Source organism: Hemiscyllium ocellatum, chromosome 9 (assembly GCF_020745735.1).
Source record: "Hemiscyllium ocellatum isolate sHemOce1 chromosome 9, sHemOce1.pat.X.cur, whole genome shotgun sequence".
NCBI lineage: Eukaryota > Metazoa > Chordata > Chondrichthyes > Orectolobiformes > Hemiscylliidae > Hemiscyllium > Hemiscyllium ocellatum.
In genome coordinates this window covers 46,379,136-46,397,734 of record NC_083409.1, presented here as the reverse complement: position 1 = coordinate 46,397,734, position 18,599 = coordinate 46,379,136, and the positions used below count along the sequence as shown (strand labels likewise).

Below are 18,599 nucleotides of genomic sequence, written 5' to 3'. Positions count from 1 at the left end.
TTTTCAACATATCAATATTTTATAGGTTGGGGATAGAAGTGGTGAACTTGCAGCTCGGATGAATCTTTCAGATCTTCAGATGGTTTTGGGCATTAGTTATAGTGCAAACAACTCCATTTTGGCCATAGGCCACGAACTGGAATCCAACTCACAAGGTAAGTACAATGAAAGATAATTTTTGAGGTCCTAACTCCAAACTGTGCTCTGACAACAGCTCTCTGCTGCAGTCCTTGAAGTGGCTCTGTTACTGCAAATTGCACAAAATTATGTTTTAATGTTGGTATTTTACTTAACCATAAAGTGATTTGCTAATAGTTCACATTTTTTTTTGGGCTAAATTTAGTTACTAGTATTGTTATGAAGTGTATCTTGAGGTTTAAAATATGAGTCTTTAATTTAATCTGCACTGGCTTATCTATTTTAATAATCACCATCACAATTACTAAAGTGCTTTGTATTGGTGAAACAATAAACAAAGACCAGATCTAGACGCCTGCAGGATAATGAAGTGTGTAATTTTGGAAGAGCCTGGTACTGCTCAAAATAATAGCATGGTGATTTGGAAATGATTTTCAACATTTTACTCATATCAACTTTTGCATAAATTATTTGTGTTTAGCTACATAGAAGGCATGGTAGCTCAGTGGTTAGCACTGCTACCTCACAGCGCCAGGGACTGGATTCAATTCCAATTTTGGGCGACTATTTGCGTGGAGTTTGCACATTCTTCCTGTGTCTGCATGGGTTTCCTCTGGTGCTCCAGTTTCCTCCCACAATCACAAAGATGTGCAATTTGGGTAAATTGGCCACGCTAAATTGCTCATAGTATTCAGGGATGTGTAGGCTATGTTCATTAGTAAGGGGTAAATATTGGGTAAAGAAATGGGTCTGGGTGTGTTATTCTTCGCAGGGTCAGTGTAGACTTGTTGTGCCTAATGGCTTGTTTTCACACTGCAGAGATTCTAATTCTAAAAATAAAAAAAGTTAATAGAAGGCACGGTGGCTCAGTACTTAGCACTGCTGCATCATAGCACCAGTGTCTGAGTGGGTTTTCTCTGGGTGCTCTGGTTTCCTCCCACAATCCAAAAATGTTCAGGTTAGATGGATTGACCATGCTAAATTGGACACCATGGGTACGACTGTGCAGGATAGGTGAATTAGCCATGGGAATTGCTGGGTTACAGGGATGAGGCAGGGGTGGTTCTGGATGGGATGTTTTTTGGAGGGTCTGTGTTGACTTGATGCATTGAATGGCCTGCTTCTACACTGTAGAGATTCTATACATAATATTAAAATGAATTTTTAAGTGAAGTTTATGCAACTTTTTAAAAAAACATAAATTGAAAGAGCTTTGCCAAGCTCATAGGTGACTCAACACACATTTAGAAGAGATCATAAAATCAGTCTTTATACTTTCATTAAATGATACAAACCCATCTTCAGTCGCAGTTTCCAGTTGGAAAACAACACATATTAAAAATAAAAGTAATAACATTTTGAGACATGATTTTCCCCAGCAAACAGAAAATTCAATGAAAGATTCTTTGCTGAAGTGAGAAAGTAGATAGAAGAGCTTATATTGCATAGTTATTACAGTTGGTAGTTAAAAACCAAGGCCAAAAGGCAACAGCAAAACCCTCTTATTGATCTATTATTCTAGGTGCTCGACCAAGCTTAGGACGTCGACAGAGTATGGAGAAAATGGAACTAATGAAGCTAACACCAGATAAGGTACTGGTATAGTTTTTGTAAAAAACAATTGAACAACTTAACATCTTGTGACACAAAGGAGGATATTTGGATATAAATTTGGACCAAGATGCATGATTTTTAAAGAGCATCTTAAAAGAAGTCTGGGATTCTTAGAAGTTTAATGAGGGAAATTAACAGACTGTGGCCCAGAAAGCTAGGTGCAGCTATCAGTAGGAGATTCAAAGTAATCAGGATGCACAAGTGGCCAGAATTGGGGAATACTTAGGTCTCAGAAGATGTAGGAATGGAGGAGGTTACACACATAGGGAGAAATAATGCTGTGGAGAGATTTGAGCACAAGTGTGAAGATGTTTATACTTTGACTCATAGTCCAATAATACCTCAATGTAGAGCCCAACAGGCTAAATGGGATTCGGTCTAAATTAGATTTTAGCGCAGCTCAAGTGGAATCCGTGCAATGAAACAGCATCACTGGACAGAATCTGTCGAGCCAACAAGAAGACTTAATTGGCCAAGATGGTTCTGGACCAGACCTCTACCACCTCCCCGCCTAGACCTGAATTATGTTTTGGATGGGAGAATCCAAGCACCATTTTGCTGATCCTAAGAATGTTTCACCTGTCTTCAGTGATGTGCAAGTGCCATTTTGATCAGTGCTAACAAGCCGTGTTTGCAGCCATCTGATTTCTCAATTCTACAAAGGGCACACATCCAGTAAGTAATGAGGTTCAGGCTGGCTGCTTATCATTCTTAGTAGAGCAAGTTGCTAGCACTAATTTCACATTTTTATGCATGACTGAATTTATAGACCTGTAACTTTTGTTTTTCTTATTAATTTTTCTTATCCAATGGGGTTAGCAAAATGAGGTAATTCTTTTCTGACTGGAAAAATTCTAAACCTGGTAAATCAAAATGTGACTGACTTTGCTGGTTGAAAAATGTCAGCATGGATCTATTTTGTAACATTTCAGGACAATTGTCACTTGGAGTTAGAACCTCATTACCTAATGGTTGATTTCTTGTACCTTTCCCAGAAATGAATTGTTGGGCAGCTGAAGCACTTGTATGAAACCATTAATGGATCTTTTTCAGTTCTGATGATCTAGTTGACACCTTGATTATAATTTAAAGTAACACATGAGTAAAGTTTGTGTTGTGCATGTTATATTCACGTGTAGTGGCATTTTGACATGGCTTCAGAAGGCACAGACATAGTTGTTAAATAATACTGAGAATCCTTGTCAATGTCCTGATCTGCTGCACCTAATGAGATCAATGCAGGCTGCTTAGTTCCTTGACTGATTGCTAAGGCCGATAGCAGCATCAGCTGCACTTTAGTCAAGGCTACAGTCAGATAAATAACTGGCACCGGTTTGAATGCTGTCTGTCTCAGTTGTAACTGGTGCTGATAGGTACAAAATCACAATTCACAAACTATGATAGGCCATGATGAATTTTTAGTCACATGTTCTATAAAGCTTGAAGAATGCTAATTTATCAAGCGTGTGTTTGGTTTAATATGAATGCTGTACAAGGTGAGGACCCTTTAGAGTTCAAAGTGGGACAGAATTAAAATAATAAGCGATCGGATGCTCAGGGTTATGATTCCAGACTGGATTCAAGTGTTTTTGCTAAATAATTACTACATTAATTATCATAACGGAGACTTTATCCTGGCCAGGGAAACAGTGCACTAAATGACATCAGAACTATTTTGTCTCCAAGTGCCAGTGGGAAGTGGGGAGGTGAAAGGGCATTTGTTTTATCACTGTACTTGTATAGGAAACTGCCATGAGAAGGGGAAGTAGGTATTAAGAATGATTAAGTGAAAAGTACTTAGTGGAGTATGACCTGCTAAAGATGGTATGGTTTTGGGTAAGTGCTGGAGGGGTGAAGGCAGATTTATGAAAATGGAAAGAACATGGTCAAGGGTTACATTGACCATGGTGAAGAGGAATTCTTAGTTAAGGAAAATATTTTAGAAGCATTGAGTGGAATTTGCCATGGTCTGAAAAAAATGTGATGGACAATATATAAGTCATGATTTGGAGATGCCGGTGTTGTACTGGGGTGTACAAAGTTAAAAATCACACAACACTAGGTTAGAATCCAACAGGTTTAATTGGAAGCACACTAGCTTTCAGAGCGACGCTCTTTTCATCAGGTGATTGTGACAATCACCTGATGAAGGAGCGTTGCTCCGAAAGCTAGTGTGCTTCCAATTAAACCTGTTGGACTATAACCTGGTGTTGTATGATTTTTGACAATATATAACTATAGCTTCCCTAAACATTCCAGGTATATCCAGTTGCTGAGATAATTGTCTAAGCCTGAAAGTTAAAAGTTGTAGATGTATAGAGTGCAGAAAAATGCCCTTTGGCCCATCGAGTCTGCATCAATCAAAAATAACACAAATGTATTCTAATGCCATTTTCCAGCTCTTGGCCCATCGCCTCATATGCCTTAGCATCACAGTATACATCTAAATACTTAGTAAAAGTTAAAGGTTTCTGCCTCTACCACCCCTATAGGCTGAGAGTTCTGGATTCTGACATAAGTCGGGGTGAAGAAGGTTTCTCTTTGCATTCTTTCTAAACCTCTTGGTCATTGATCCCTCCACCAAGCAGAGAAGTTTTTTTTCTCTGTTTACCCTGTCTATGCCTCAATGTCAGTCAACACAGTATCAAACTTGAAAGATCTATCGGAAGCTGTAAGCTGAACTACAAAATGCAAATTACCACCTCTTAGTGAAGGCAAACTGTTTTGCCATCTTTCTTCTAATCCTTCGGGAGAGACTAAGTGGATAGTGGGTAAGATGAACTGCTCAATTCAAACTTCTGGTTGATCACTTTTCTCTTCCCACATTTCAGTGCCCATCAACCATCCAGTTGCCATGTTTGAGGAATTTAACATGCAGGTTTTGCAATTGAAAAAATTTGATTTAATTATTTTGTCCAGGGTGAAATTCTTGTGAAACAGAAACCTGCACTTTGGAAACCATCAACAAAGTTGCTATTTCTAAATCGATTCCGGGTCAAAAAGCATAAAAGTAACAGTTCATCTGCTAAAGTTCCTCAAAAGGTAAGTTTTGTTACAATACTTTATTTTCATTGTTTGCATCTTGTAATTTGCAAAATTATACATCACAACTTTTTAAAACAACCATAAGTTGTCAGTTATGATGTGTAATGATCCTTGTTGATGGTAGTTACAGAATTAAATTTGACTCTATAAATCATATTGGGTTAATTCATTTTAATTAACATAGGAACCAGTCACTGAAACTCCATCACATGAGGCTACAGAGCTTTTTTTAAACAACAGAAGTGTTATAGAGGAAAAAAACCAAAGTAGCTAAATATAAAATGGTTTGAAATAACGCAAAACAAAATCTTCTCCCTTTTCTTGACATTGTAGAAACAGAAAATAGGAGCTGGAGTAGTACGATCATGACTAATTATCCAACTCAGTACCCTGCTTCCACTTTTTGTCTATTTAGCCGAAATAACTATATCTAACTTCAAATCATTAGAGTCATACAGCAGAGAACCAAACTCATTGTTCAAACCAGCCCATACAACTATAATCCCAAACTAAACTAGTCCCCCCTACCTGTGCTTAGCCCATATCCCTCCAAACATTTCTAATTCATGTACCCACTCAAATGCCTTTCATTTGTAACACATTGCAACCAATACTTCCTCTGGATGTTCATTCCACACACGAACCACTGTTTGAAATAAAATTGCTCGTCTTTTTTGTTAAATCTTTCTCCGCTCACTTTTAAACATATGGCCCTAGTTTTGATATCCCCCACCCTAGGGAAAAGACATTTGCCATTCACCTTATCTATGGCCCTCATGTATTTATAAACCTCTAAAAGGTCACCCCTCAATCTCCTACAATCCAATGAAAAAAGTCCCAGCCTTCCAGTCTATTTTGATATCTCAAACCCACCATTCCTGGCAACATCCTGGTAAAACTTTTCTGAACCCTCTCCAGTTTAACATTATCTTTCCAATAAATGGGACAACACATGGGACAACAGAAGGGGTGATGGAGTACTCCAGAAAAGGCCTCACTAACACCTCCTGCACAACCTCCAACGTAACGTCCGAATTTCTATACTCCAAGGTCTGAGCGCTGAAGACAAGACAATGCCACCTTAATCACCCCACTAAATGTGATGCAAATTAAACTCAGTGTGTCACTCTTCAGCCCATTGACCCAACTGATCAAAATCTTGGGTCATTTGCAAACTTACTAACCATGTTTTCTATATTCTTAACCAAATAATTTATATAAATGACAAGCAAAAGTGAACCCAGCACAGATCCCCGTGGAACACTACTGGTCACAGGCCTCCAGTCCAAAAAACAACCCTCTACCATTACTCTATCTCCAAATCATCTCTCTCTCCTGGCATTAAGTAATTTTGTATCCAATTGGCAAGCTCAACTGGAATTCCATGTGATCTGACTTGAGTAAAGCCTTTGACAAGGTTCTGCATGGTAGACCAAGTAAACAATGCCCTCATCATCATCATCTTGGTTACTTCCTCAAAAAACTTAATCAAATTTGTGAGACACTATTTCCTTCACACAAACCATACCAACCCTTATCATTCCTTGCCTCTCAAAATACATATAAATCCTATCTTTCAGAATCACTACCAAAATCCAGAGTCACTTCTTCAAAACATTCAAAGTTTTGGCCTTAGTTGCTTTCAGTGACTAGAATTCAACAGACTCATCATTCTGTAGCTAAAGATATTTCTCCTCATCTTGGTCCACATGGCCTCCCCCCTTATCCTTAGACTGTAGCTTAAGACTAGACTATCCATTACGGAGATTCAAAGATTTGATATTCAAGAATAATTTCTCTACATTTAAATTTGACTTAACTGATTCTCCCTAGTCCTTTGCTGTGAACTATGAAATCTTCTTTAATCAATGCTCACAAAAACTGAATTCAGATTTTCACCTTTTAATAACTTGCAGATTTCGGATCAAACGGTCCATTAGCAAACTAATTTTTTCTATTGGGGTAACTGCTTTTCTTGAACTGTCTGATATTCCTTTTCCAGAGATAAACTATATATCCTCCAACCCCAGTCAGGTCTCCTTTGAACTAACCTAAAAATTTTCATTTTTTAACATTTTCTAAGCTAAAATCAATCCTTGATTTTTCTAAAGCAAAAACAAGCAAATTACCTTCCATGTTTACCCCACCTGTCATAAATCACCAAGTAAAAGCAATTTTTCATTCTAGACGATTCTTGCTGTCTGACACATCCTGGATTAGATCAGTGCTCTGGGAGGACTGTTTGACCCAGTTTTTTTTAAAAAACCTTGCCAGAAAACTAACCAAATCCATATGCCACTATTTTAAAAGTAAACTGTAAAAATAGTATGCATTTATATAAATCAGACTTCTTTCATCACAGTGGATGATTAAACAACTCACTGGAGTTGTTTCCACAAATATCCCAACCCTCAATGATTGCAGAACTCAGCACATGACCGCAGATGACAAGGCTAAAGTATTTACATTCACTTTCAACTAGATGTGCCAAGTGGATGATCCATTTCACCATCCTTTTGAGGTCTGCCATTCTTGACTGATTCATTCATTGCACGTGATACCAAGAAATGGCTGAAGGCACTGGATACGGCAAAGTCCTTTGGTCCTGACAACTTTCAGGCATTGAGATTGTGTCTCAGAACCAACTACACTCCTAACTAAGCTATTTCTGTATGGTTACACCACAAATATATCTGACAATGTGGAATATTGTGCAGGTATATCCTCTGCATAAAAAACAGAACACATCCAATCCAGCCAATTACTAACTTATCTAAATAATATAGATTTATTGTCAAAGTGATGGTCGAGGCCATCGACAGTGCTATCAAATGGCATTTGCAAAGGAATAATTGTTCACTGACAAAATTTGGATTCCACAAAGCAACTCACCTCCTGACCTCCACACAGGTTCAAACATGGCCAAAAGAGTTGAACTCCAGAAGCCAAGTGAGAGTGACTGCCTCTGACAACATGGGTTGGGAAACTCTTGGTTGGTTGGAATCATATCTAGCACAAATGAAGACCGTTATGTTTGTTGGAGGTCCATTGTCTGCAGCGTTCCTCAGAAGAGAATTCTGGGCCCAACCATCTTTAACCACTTAAATCAGTTAACATCTGTTCATCATGAACTCACAAGAAATATTTGCTGATGATCACAGAATGTTCAGTACCCTTCACTACTCCTCAGGTACTGAAGCAGTCTGTGTCCACATGCAGCATGATCTGGACAAAATCCAGCACTGGCAAGTAGCATTTGTACTAGTGCTGAGCATTGACATCTCCAAGAGATAATCTAGCAATTACTCTTTCACAATCGGTGGCAGTACCATCACTGGATTCTAATATCAATTATCAATGGAATACAATTGATCAGAAACTGAACTAGTATCTCTGTAGGCACCATACCATCTGTGCTGTGTAGATGTAAAAGCTGTCTTGGGCTAAAGTCTGTTCATTTTGGTCAATTGTCTTTTTTAGAGAAGAGATGGAAATTGGAATTCCAGGCTGAACAGTAATCCTAGAGAGCAATCTCCATTCCCAGGCCTGCTGGTTGTGTATTTCCTTCACATTCATTGTTTTTTAAAAATTTTTAAAAGTCTTGCACTCTGCCCAAAATCCAGTGATTGGTCCATATGTTTTAATATTGAGGATTTTTGCTCTATCCCACAATTCTGACTTTGGACTAAATCACTGTTCTTCCATTATTACTGGGTTGGTTAAACACTGGAACACCACTGTGGATCTCCATACACATCATTGGCTGCAGTGGTTCAAGACGACAGCTCACCATGCTGTGCTCAAGGGCATGTGGAAATGAGCAACTGCCCTAAATCAGTGGTATATCATCCCATGAATAAATGAAAAAGCACGAATTTCACAATCATTATGTTTTGATTTCTGAATCATGTCCTAATCTTGGCTGCATGACTGACTTTTTCTCGGGTGGGAAAAATGAATACAGGAGTAATTCTTGAGGGAAAAAAACAAGATGTACTTTAATGGAATATACTTCTTTGATACTAGATATATTCCCTAGATAATGAAATGATTTGTTTTCCTGAAGGGTCATTAAAGTAAAAAGTGGATGTGCTTGAAAGTTAATAACGATCAAGTGGATACTGCTAAATAATTAACATTTTGAGTGGAAGGAAAATAGAAATATCAAGTGTTTTATGCTACTGGGAGAAGCGGGTAGGGAATGAGGAGAGAAGATGAAGAACAAAAGGCAAGGTCTGGGATAAGAAAGAGGAGGAAGAGATTATTCCGCACAGATACCTTGGAATAAAAGGTTGTAATAAAGCAAAAAACATGATGCTTCCATTCACATTCTAGAAAAATTAACATTTCTGTCTGAAAACAAAAACATGAAAAACTAAGATCAGCAAATGCCAAGGGGAATTTTAAAAAAGGGACCAATTTATAGTCTAAAATTGTAGAATTCATTGCTTAGAAGACTGTATAGTACCTGATCAGATGGTGTCATTACTGAAGCTTACCTTGAGTTTCAAGAGAGCAGGCTGAGGTCAGAAACATGAGACCAAAGTGGTGAACTGAAATGGCAAACAACCAGATTCTGAGTTGGGTTTAATGTACTGGGTGGAGATCTTTCACAAAATGATATCTCCAATGTAGAGGAGACTATATGGTGAGGAGCAAATACAGTATGGTGATTTGGAAGAAATACAAGTCAATTATTGTTTCACCACTGGAAGGAGTGTTCAGGGCTTTGGAGAGTAAGAGGAAAAGAGCACATTGTGGGAAGGGGATGAGGTATTAGGGTCATTTTTAAGTAGTGAATCAGGATGCTATAGTGGTGACAGTATCTGTGGATTGCTGACTGGGGAGGGGAGGGATTGGTGGCATTGTGCTAGAATTAACAGAAGTAGCAGATGATCTACTGAATTTGAAAGCTGGTGGTGTGGAAAGTGAGGGCTAGAGGAACCTTTGATCAAAGGCCCTGTCAACCACTTGCCATGATCACCCCTTTTCTGGAGTTTATATGCACACATTTTGTTTAACTTATGTAGAACCTTCTTAATACTGTAGTCATTGTAAATTTTCATTATATCACCCCCCCCGCCCCCCCCCCCCCAGAGAATCAATCCCAGTGTGGTGGGAGATGAAGGATTTTTTGACTTATTGAGCAGATTTCAGAGCAATCGGATGGACGATCAACGATGTTCATTCATAAAGAGTCAGAATGGGTTGACAAGCACTGCACCAACCTCATCAACCCCATCTAAAATATTTGGTGAGTGAGATTTTCTGGGGCTTTATTACATATCTTTATTGTACCGATATATTGATTCCTTTCAGTTCAAATTTCTTTTGGGTATCTTCAATTTTGCTCACTTTCTTAGCCAGTTCTTTGTCTATGTGGGGTATCTAGCTCCTTTTCTTGACTGGAAGTAGTTGTTTATTGTAGTAGCCAGTATATTGACCTGGACTCAATGTGCTTATTGATGGAGGCAATGGATAAGTGCCATGCTTCTAGGAATTCTACAGCTGTCCTCTGTTTAGCTTGTCCTACAATCGTTGTGTTGCCCCAGGTCCCTGTCATCTAAGTGTATGGCTAGTAAGGACAGCTGGTCATGGCGTTTAGTGGCTAGTTGGTGTTCATGGATGCGGATTGCTAGTTGTCTGCCTGTTTGCCCTATATAATTTTTTTTTTAATTTATTTTTTTTTCTTTTTTTTCTTTTAACCCCCACAATACCGCCTAACTGCGGTAGTACTTATTATTTTTAACCCCAGCACCCATGGTGTGTGCGCGCAGGTGTGAGACACAGTGAGAGACAAGGTGTACAAATCTTTATTCAATTTCCACCACCAGGAAAAGTAGGAAAACACCCGAGTGGCCTGTGACGAGCAGTGCCCTTCACATCAAAGGGCAATGCTGTGTGATCAAAACAGTGAAGGGGAGGGCAGGGACTAAATCAAAATAGAGTTGGAGGGGGAAATGATGCACTCCACTCCCTGCGGCGCCCACCTCTCCCTGAACAACTCCAGGGTGTTGGTGGACACCGCGTGCTCCTTCTCCAAGGACACCCGGGCCCTAACGTAACCGCGGAAGAGGGGCAGGCAGTCGGCCCTAACGACCCCCTCCACGGCCCGCTGCCTGGACCTGTTTATGGCCAGTTTGGCCAGGCCCAGGAGCAGACCCACGAGGAGGTCTTCAGACCTGCCCTCCCTCCTCCGCACCGTGTTTGCCCTATATATAGTGTTTCGTGCAGTCTTTGCATAGGACATCATAAATTATGTTGCTTTTGCATATGATAGGTATTGGGTCTTTTGTTCTGGTGAGTTGTCGTTTGAACGTGGCTGTCGATTTATGAGCAGCCATGAATCCCAGTGGTCAGAAGTCTGACTGTCAGTTCTGAGACTCTTTTTATGTAAGGTAGCATGGCTAATGAGTTGGGTTGTGGCATATCCTTGTCACATTGTTTGTCTATTAGGCCTCTGCGGACGAAGTTGCGGGGATTTCCTTTCTTGACGAAGATCTTGCAGAAATTCCCGCAACTTCATCTGCAGAGGCCTAATAGACAAACAATGTGATGAGACTATGCAATGACCTAACTCACTAGCCATGCTACCTTACATATAAAAAAAAGGTCTTTGAACTGGCAGCCAAACTTCTCTGACTACTGGAATTCATGACAGCCCATAAACCGAGACCCACGCTCAGACAACTCATCAGAACAAAAGACCCTATACCCATCATGTGCAAGAGTAACGTAGTTTACAAGATTCCATGCAAAGTTTGCACAAATACTATATTGGGCAAATCAGACAACTAGCAATCTGCATCCACAAACACCAACTAGCCACTAAACGCCATGACCAGCTGTCCCTAGTAGATGACAGGGACCACAAATTCAACTGGGACAACACAACAATCATAGGACAAGCTGGACACAGGCCAACCAGAGAATTCTTCAAAGTATGGCGCTCATTCACAGATTCTATCAACAAGCACATTGACCTGAACCCACGTCACTACCACAAACAACCGGAAGCAACAGGAATGGAAGCAAGTAAATTTCAGAAGAGACAGTACAGCAGTGCTTCACAAGAGGCTTCAAAGCGCTGAAGATGTCATGTAGACAGCGGACAAAATGTCTGCAAATCAACTTCCCAGCTCGGCATACATACCCACAACCACGACAACCAGCACCCGAGCTACAAACCTTTTACAGAAATTTTGAACGTAGTCAAAGTGGTGCCAATATTTGAAGCGTGGTTGCTGCCTAGCCAGTGATTCCCTCATAAATTAATGAATTTTTTAAAATTTAAACTAGACAGAGAAAATCATTTTCCTTTTTTTGAAGGTGTAGTTTGTACATTCTTGTGTTAAAGTGAACATATCCCCAATAATCTTGTCCTTCAGGTGCCTCACCACAGACAGGTGAATTTTTGGATCTGCTTGCAAGCTCCCAGAGCCGTCGGTTAGATGATCAGCGTGCAAGCATTGGCAATCTTCCAGGTTTACGGCTAGACCAGCATAATAATCACTCTGTACTTAGTCACCTGATCACCAGTGGAGATAGTAAGGAGCCAGATGATTCTTTCTTTGATATGCTGGTGAAATGTCAGGTAAGCCAAACTTCAATACCATGCATCTTTATTAAGCAAATATTGTGGTTAATGAAGTTTGCTTCATTCCACCACCCCCCCCCCCCAACTTTTCTACAAGGAAAAGACTCTTGCTATTCATTTTATCTATGCGCCTCATGATTTTATAAATGTCTAGGTCACTTCGAAACCTTCTATACTTCATTGGGAAAAAAAAAATCCCAGCCCATCTAGCTTATTTTTATAACTCAAGTATTCCATTCCTGGCAACATGCTGGTAAACCTTTTCTGACTCTCTTTCAATTTAATAATATCCTTCCTGTAACAGGGTAACCAAAACTGCACACAGCACTCCAGAAGAGACCTTATTAACGTCCTGTACAACCTCAACATGACATCCCAACTTCCATACTCGAAGGTCTTAGCAATGAACGCGTGTGCTAAATGCCTTCTTAACCACTATGTCTACCTGCGATGCAAATGTCAAACAATTGTGTTTTAACAAATGCAATACCTTGCATTTATCTAAAGTAAATCCTATCTGCTACTCCTCAACCCATTGACCCAACTGGTAAAGATTTCTTTGTAATATTAGATAAGCTTCTTCACTGTCCACTATACTAACAATTTTGGTGTCATTCGCAAACTTGCTAACCAAGCCTCCTACAATTTCATGCAAATCATTTGTATAAATTACTAAAGTGAACCCAGAACCAACGCCAATGGAATATCCGTGATCACAGGTCTCCAGCCTGAAAAACAACCCTTGGCCACCACCCTCTGTCTCCTACCACCATGTCAATTTTGTATACAGTTGGAAAGTCACCCTGAATCCCATGTGATCTAACTTGGTTCTACCATGTAGAACCTTATCAAAGGTTTTACTGAAGTCCATTTAAACAATGTCTACCCCTCTACTCTGAATCTTTTGGTTACTCCCTCAAAAACCTCAATCAAGTTTGAGAGACACGATTTCCCTCACACACAACCATGCTGACAATCCCTAATCTGTCTTGCCTCTCCAAATGCATATAAATTCTATCTTTCAGAATCATTTCCAAGTGAAATAGAAAAATTAACATATGGAAATGTGCTAAAATGCAATCAATGGATTTTAAATTTCAAAACAATATTCTGAAATTTTAATTTTGAAAATACTATTATTATAATAAATACTTCATTGTAAGTGACTTAAATCTTTAGTTTCTTCATTTGAAATTCATTCTTCTTTCAGGGTGCTAGACTAAATGACCAGAGATGTGCACCACCACAGGCTGTACATAAATCTATTACTGTTCCCGATGAAGATTTCTTCAGTCTTGTCCTGCGATCTCAGGCCAAACGGATGAATGAACAGCGTGTGGCACTTCCCTCAAATATGACGGAACAAAAGAGGGAGCTCTCCCATTGAATGACATATACATGCTTGCTTACTCATAATTAAGAATCTAATTATTCTGGGAAAGTTGAAATTTAATGTTTTGAATTTGATACAATTCACACTGCACTTTGGAATAATGGCTGTCTTACATTCTAAAGGTTCTGTTGCCCACAAGTGGATGTGGCTCTGAGGTTTTCTTTCATTGTACAGTTCTAAATTTTCAAAGGAATTTCAATGACTTGAGAAGATATTAAAAACTGGACTAATGGTTCGAATTCCTTATAAACTAGTCAAAAATATTTAAGTAATCTCCATTTTTTGTAAAATTGAAAGCATTCTTATATCAATGTAATGATGAGTAATAATAGGATCATCCTGCTTTTTCTTAAAGTGTTAGATCAAAAATATTAATGTTGGTTACATTTATTTTTAGATGTATTTCAATTTCAGTTAGTAAAATAAAGTTGCAACCAGATTTTTTTTGAAAGATGAGCACTACCTGTTTTTAGATTTCATTTCAACATTTAATTACTACAGGAAATCAGTGTTTATAACAATTATCTGAAGTACAAATATATTTGTAGCCTTAATGTATTCTACTACTAATCCTGTGCTGATTTTTTATTTTCTCTTGCAGTTTAGAAAAGTTTCAAATTGTACAATTTCCAGATTTTGTAGAAAAAAGAAATCTGCTGCTATAAGAAATGCTTTTAGTTCTTTATAAATGCTGAGTATTGGCTTTGTAATAATTTTTTTGTGGTTAGCGTCAGTCTTGACTTTTCACATTGGGTTTAAGATCTCCAAGTCTATCCCTTTTGAAGTCATTCATTCTAGGTTTATTTCAGTCAGGTAAAAAATAAGTTTTTTTTGATAAAAAATATAGTTGTAAAAGTTCTAAACAAAGGTATTCCTCAAAGTTGTAGGAGAACAACAATTCTGGACTATCTACCAGATTTTTTTTTTCAAATGTAAATCTCAGGATAAAAGCTACAAAGAGGCATATTGAACTTTTTTTTTCCCTACTAGTGTCTCTTAATAAAGCAATTTGAGCTGGTAATGTTTCCTAACACTATGCATTTCTTATATCTTTTGCAATAATGATAGAATAAAGCGAGTGAACAAGCTTACAAATATTGAGTCAATATTTGATTTGTTTTTTTTTTGAAAAATGATCTCAAGCAGCTCAATTTGAAAATTTGTGTTCCCAAAGCAAAATGAGCAATGTGTTGTATTTGTCACTACAAAACACTGAATATTGACAAAATATAAAATTTCATTACTTTTAATATTTTTAGGGAGGCAAGGACTACAATTTTTTTTTATCTAGAGTGTTGATCATTATTGGCTTTCACTTCAACTACTGAATGTTGGTTGAGTGTTTTATTTCGTAATGATGTAGTGTGTTGTGGAATCATGACTTCACTAATGTATTTTTGTTATAGATACAACATTAAAGTATGTTGCTTTCAAATCAGAATTTTCATGTTTCTTTAAGACTGTACATAAAGTAAAATTACTCAGTGGTCAATTGCTATATTTTCAGTGATCCAAGTATGAAAGAACATACTAAATGTTTTAGAAGAATATTTTTGACAGTATACAGATAGAGTCATAGAGATGTACAGCATGGAAACAGGCCCTTCGGTCCAACCTATCCATGCCGACCAGATATCCCAACCCAATCTAGTCCCACCTGCCAGCACCCAGCCCCTATCCCTCCAAACCCTTTCTATTCATATACCCATCCAAATGCCTTTTAAATGTTGCAATTGTACCAGCCTCCACCACTCCTCCATACACGTACCACCCTCTGCATGAAAAAGTTGCCTTTTAGGTCTCCTTTATATCTTTCTCCTCCCACCCTTAAACCTATGCCCTCTAGTTCTGGACTCCCCGACCCCAGGGAAAAGACTTTGACTATTTACCCGATCCATGCCCCTCATAATTTTGTAAACCTCTATAAAGGTCACCCCTCAGCCTCCAACTCTCCAGGGAAAACAGCCCCCAGCCTGTTCAACCTCTCCCGACAGCTCAAATCCACCAAGCCTGACAACATCCTTTTCTGAACCCTTTCAAGTTTCACAACATCTTTCCGATCGGAGACCAGAATTGCACACAATATTCCAATAGTGGCCTAACCAATGTCCTGTACAGCCACAACATGACCTCCCAACTCCTATGCTCAATACTCTGACCAATAAAGGAAAGCATAATAAATACCTTCTTCACTATCCTATCTACCTGCGACTCCACTTTCAAGGGGCTATGAGCCTGCACTCCAAGGTCTCTTTGTTCAGCAATACTCACCAGGACCTTACCATTAAGATTTGCTTTCCCAAAATGCAGCACCTCGCATTTATCTGAATTAAATGCCATCTGCCACTTCTCAACCCATTGGCCCATCTGGTCAAGATCCTGTTGTAATCTGAAGTAACCCTCTTCACTGTCCACTACACTGCCAATTTTGGTGTCATCTGCAAACTTACTAACTACCTCTTATGCTTGCATCCAAATCATTTATATAAATGACAAAAAGTAGAGGACCCAGCATCAATCCTTGTGGCACTCCACTGGTCACAGGCCTCCAGTCTGAAAAACAACCCTCCACCACCACCCTCTATCTTCTACCTTTGAGCCAGTTCTGTATCCAAATGGCTAGTTCTCCCTGTATTCCATGAGATCTAACCTTGCTAATCAGTTTCCCATTGGGGAACCTTGTCAAACGCATTACTGAAGTCCATATAGATCACATCTACTGCTCTGCCCTCATCAATCTTCTTTGTTACTTTCTCAAAAAACCCAATCAAGTTTGTTAGACATGATTTCCCACGCACAAAGATAATGTAGATTAGGACATTTTTTAAAAAATGCAGGAACAGAGAGCTGAGGGTACATGTCCACACTTGTTCAAGTTAGCATAGTATGCTGAGAAAGTGATTAAAAAGTTGGTAAGGTCCAGGCTTTGGAATTTCAGCCTATTGTGAACAATGCAGTTTAAGTTAGCAATCTGTTTTATTGACGAAGAGACAAGGAAATTTGGCAGCATCTATGGTGAGAAAGCCAGAGATGTGTTTCATTTAAGTTGTCTCTTACTTTGTTGTAAAAAAAGTGCGTCTTTTGCATCTAATCTGGACTTGCATGTTGAGCCTGAAAATCACCTTATATACTAAGGATGTCTCACTTACAGGAAATACAGTTTAAGAGAACACAGATATAAGGCGATTTGAACTGCATTGCCTGAATGGAATGTGGAAATATTTAGTAGCAGCTTTCAAAGTAATACCAAAAAGGGCAATCGGTTTCCATTTTAATATATACAACAGAACAACACATCCAGTTTACAAGTCCTCCTTTTAAATGAGAGCAATGGCACATTTCGGGCAAATATCCTGCTCAACTACAGTAACACTTGCATCAAATGTGCAGGAGCCCATTATTTAAATAAGATGATCTCAAAGTATACTTTTTAAATGTAACAAAAATTTCCCAAGGTGCCTCAATCTGCCAGACCAAAGGGTCCATAAATGAACTTTAATTTAATTTGAATTTCCACTGAGATGAAGCAATACCTCACTTCAGTTTTGACACTAAACTGTTACTGTAACACACATTTTAATGGAGATGCAGATATATAATCTGATAATGTGTTTGTCCAAATCTTTAAAGGTGGCATAACAAGTTCAGAAGGCTACTAAAAAAACATGGAATTAATGGATTTTTAAATAGAGAAAGAATACAAAAGCAAGGAATTAATGAGCCTTTTGGCCCCAGTTTGAGTAGTCTCTTCCAGGCTTCACCATTCTTCCCTGAAGTGTGATATCCAGTATTAGAATGCAGATCTCACTGACTGGGATGAGCGACTTCAGTGATGTGAAGAGTCTGAAGAAGCTAAGATTGTTTCTGGTGTTCAAAATCGTAAAGGGCGGCAACAGAAATATGGTTATTAGAATAAGGAGATCTGGACTGCACTGTTTGAAAGGCTTGTGGAAACATTCAGTAGCTACTTTCAAAGTAAGTTTTTATAAATAATTGAAGGAGAAATTACAGGGCAAGGAGGAAACATTAGATGGACCTAATTAGAAAAAGAGCCAGAACCAGTCCAAATTACTTCCTTTTTGTCACATGACCATGAAAAGCTGTATTTCATGGACATGATCAAACCAGGACTACATTACTTTCTTAAACATGTAAGACAGTGCTAGACAGAATCAGTTAGGGGATCACAGGTTACTGGGAGAAGGCAGGCGAATAGGGTTGACAAATACAATCGTGATCGAATGACAGTGTAGACTATAGACAAATGGTGTAATTCTGCTCCTACAACTTATGGTCTTAAATTACAAATCAAATTTTGAAATAGGATTCTTAAAAGTTATTTATTTAGGAATATATTTTTGCATTAAGATTTTAAGGTAGTCTTTCCTGTGTCAACTTTGATAATGAATACAAATGGAAAGAAAGCTAGTTATTTCAGTTGAGGAAACAATAAAAGCAGCCTTTTTTCCCCCAGAGTGACTAATACTATAACAATGACAAAACTAACTGAAACCAACTTTTTATTTAATCCACATAGTTCAAAGATGCTACAACATAATCTTAGGGCAAGATTTCCATTTTCTGAGGTGGCAAGAATAAGGGTGAATGTGCTTATAATAAAACTGGATGAATGTTCCAAAATCAGACCATTGAAATAAACCTTCACAATTAAGTTCTCCCTTCTTACATGGCAAGAGGCCTATATACATGTATTTGCATCTTATCAATGACAACTTACTGGAATTAACTTCCTGTTCGCAATTAATCTCTACCCTGTTGAGATATTTGACACTTCAGAAACTCAATTGTATA

General features: G+C 38.5%; 1 protein-coding gene across 4 annotated transcripts in view; it reads left to right on the top strand.

Annotated features, from left to right (window-relative positions):
• Positions 1 to 15,222, top strand: part of LOC132818995 (G-protein-signaling modulator 2-like) — a 67,568-nt gene extending 52,346 nt beyond the window's left edge. For all 4 annotated transcript variants that reach the window (XM_060830218.1, XM_060830217.1, XM_060830216.1 and 1 more), the window contains 6 exons: positions 26 to 155; positions 1,661 to 1,731; positions 4,672 to 4,794; positions 9,895 to 10,051; positions 12,186 to 12,391; positions 13,605 to 15,222. In XM_060830218.1, the coding sequence (XP_060686201.1) occupies positions 26 to 155; positions 1,661 to 1,731; positions 4,672 to 4,794; positions 9,895 to 10,051; positions 12,186 to 12,391; positions 13,605 to 13,781 (864 nt within the window). In that variant the 3' untranslated portion in view covers positions 13,782 to 15,222. The remainder of the gene's footprint in view (positions 1 to 25; positions 156 to 1,660; positions 1,732 to 4,671; positions 4,795 to 9,894; positions 10,052 to 12,185; positions 12,392 to 13,604) is intronic.
• The last annotated feature ends 3,377 nt before the right edge of the window (positions 15,223 to 18,599 follow it).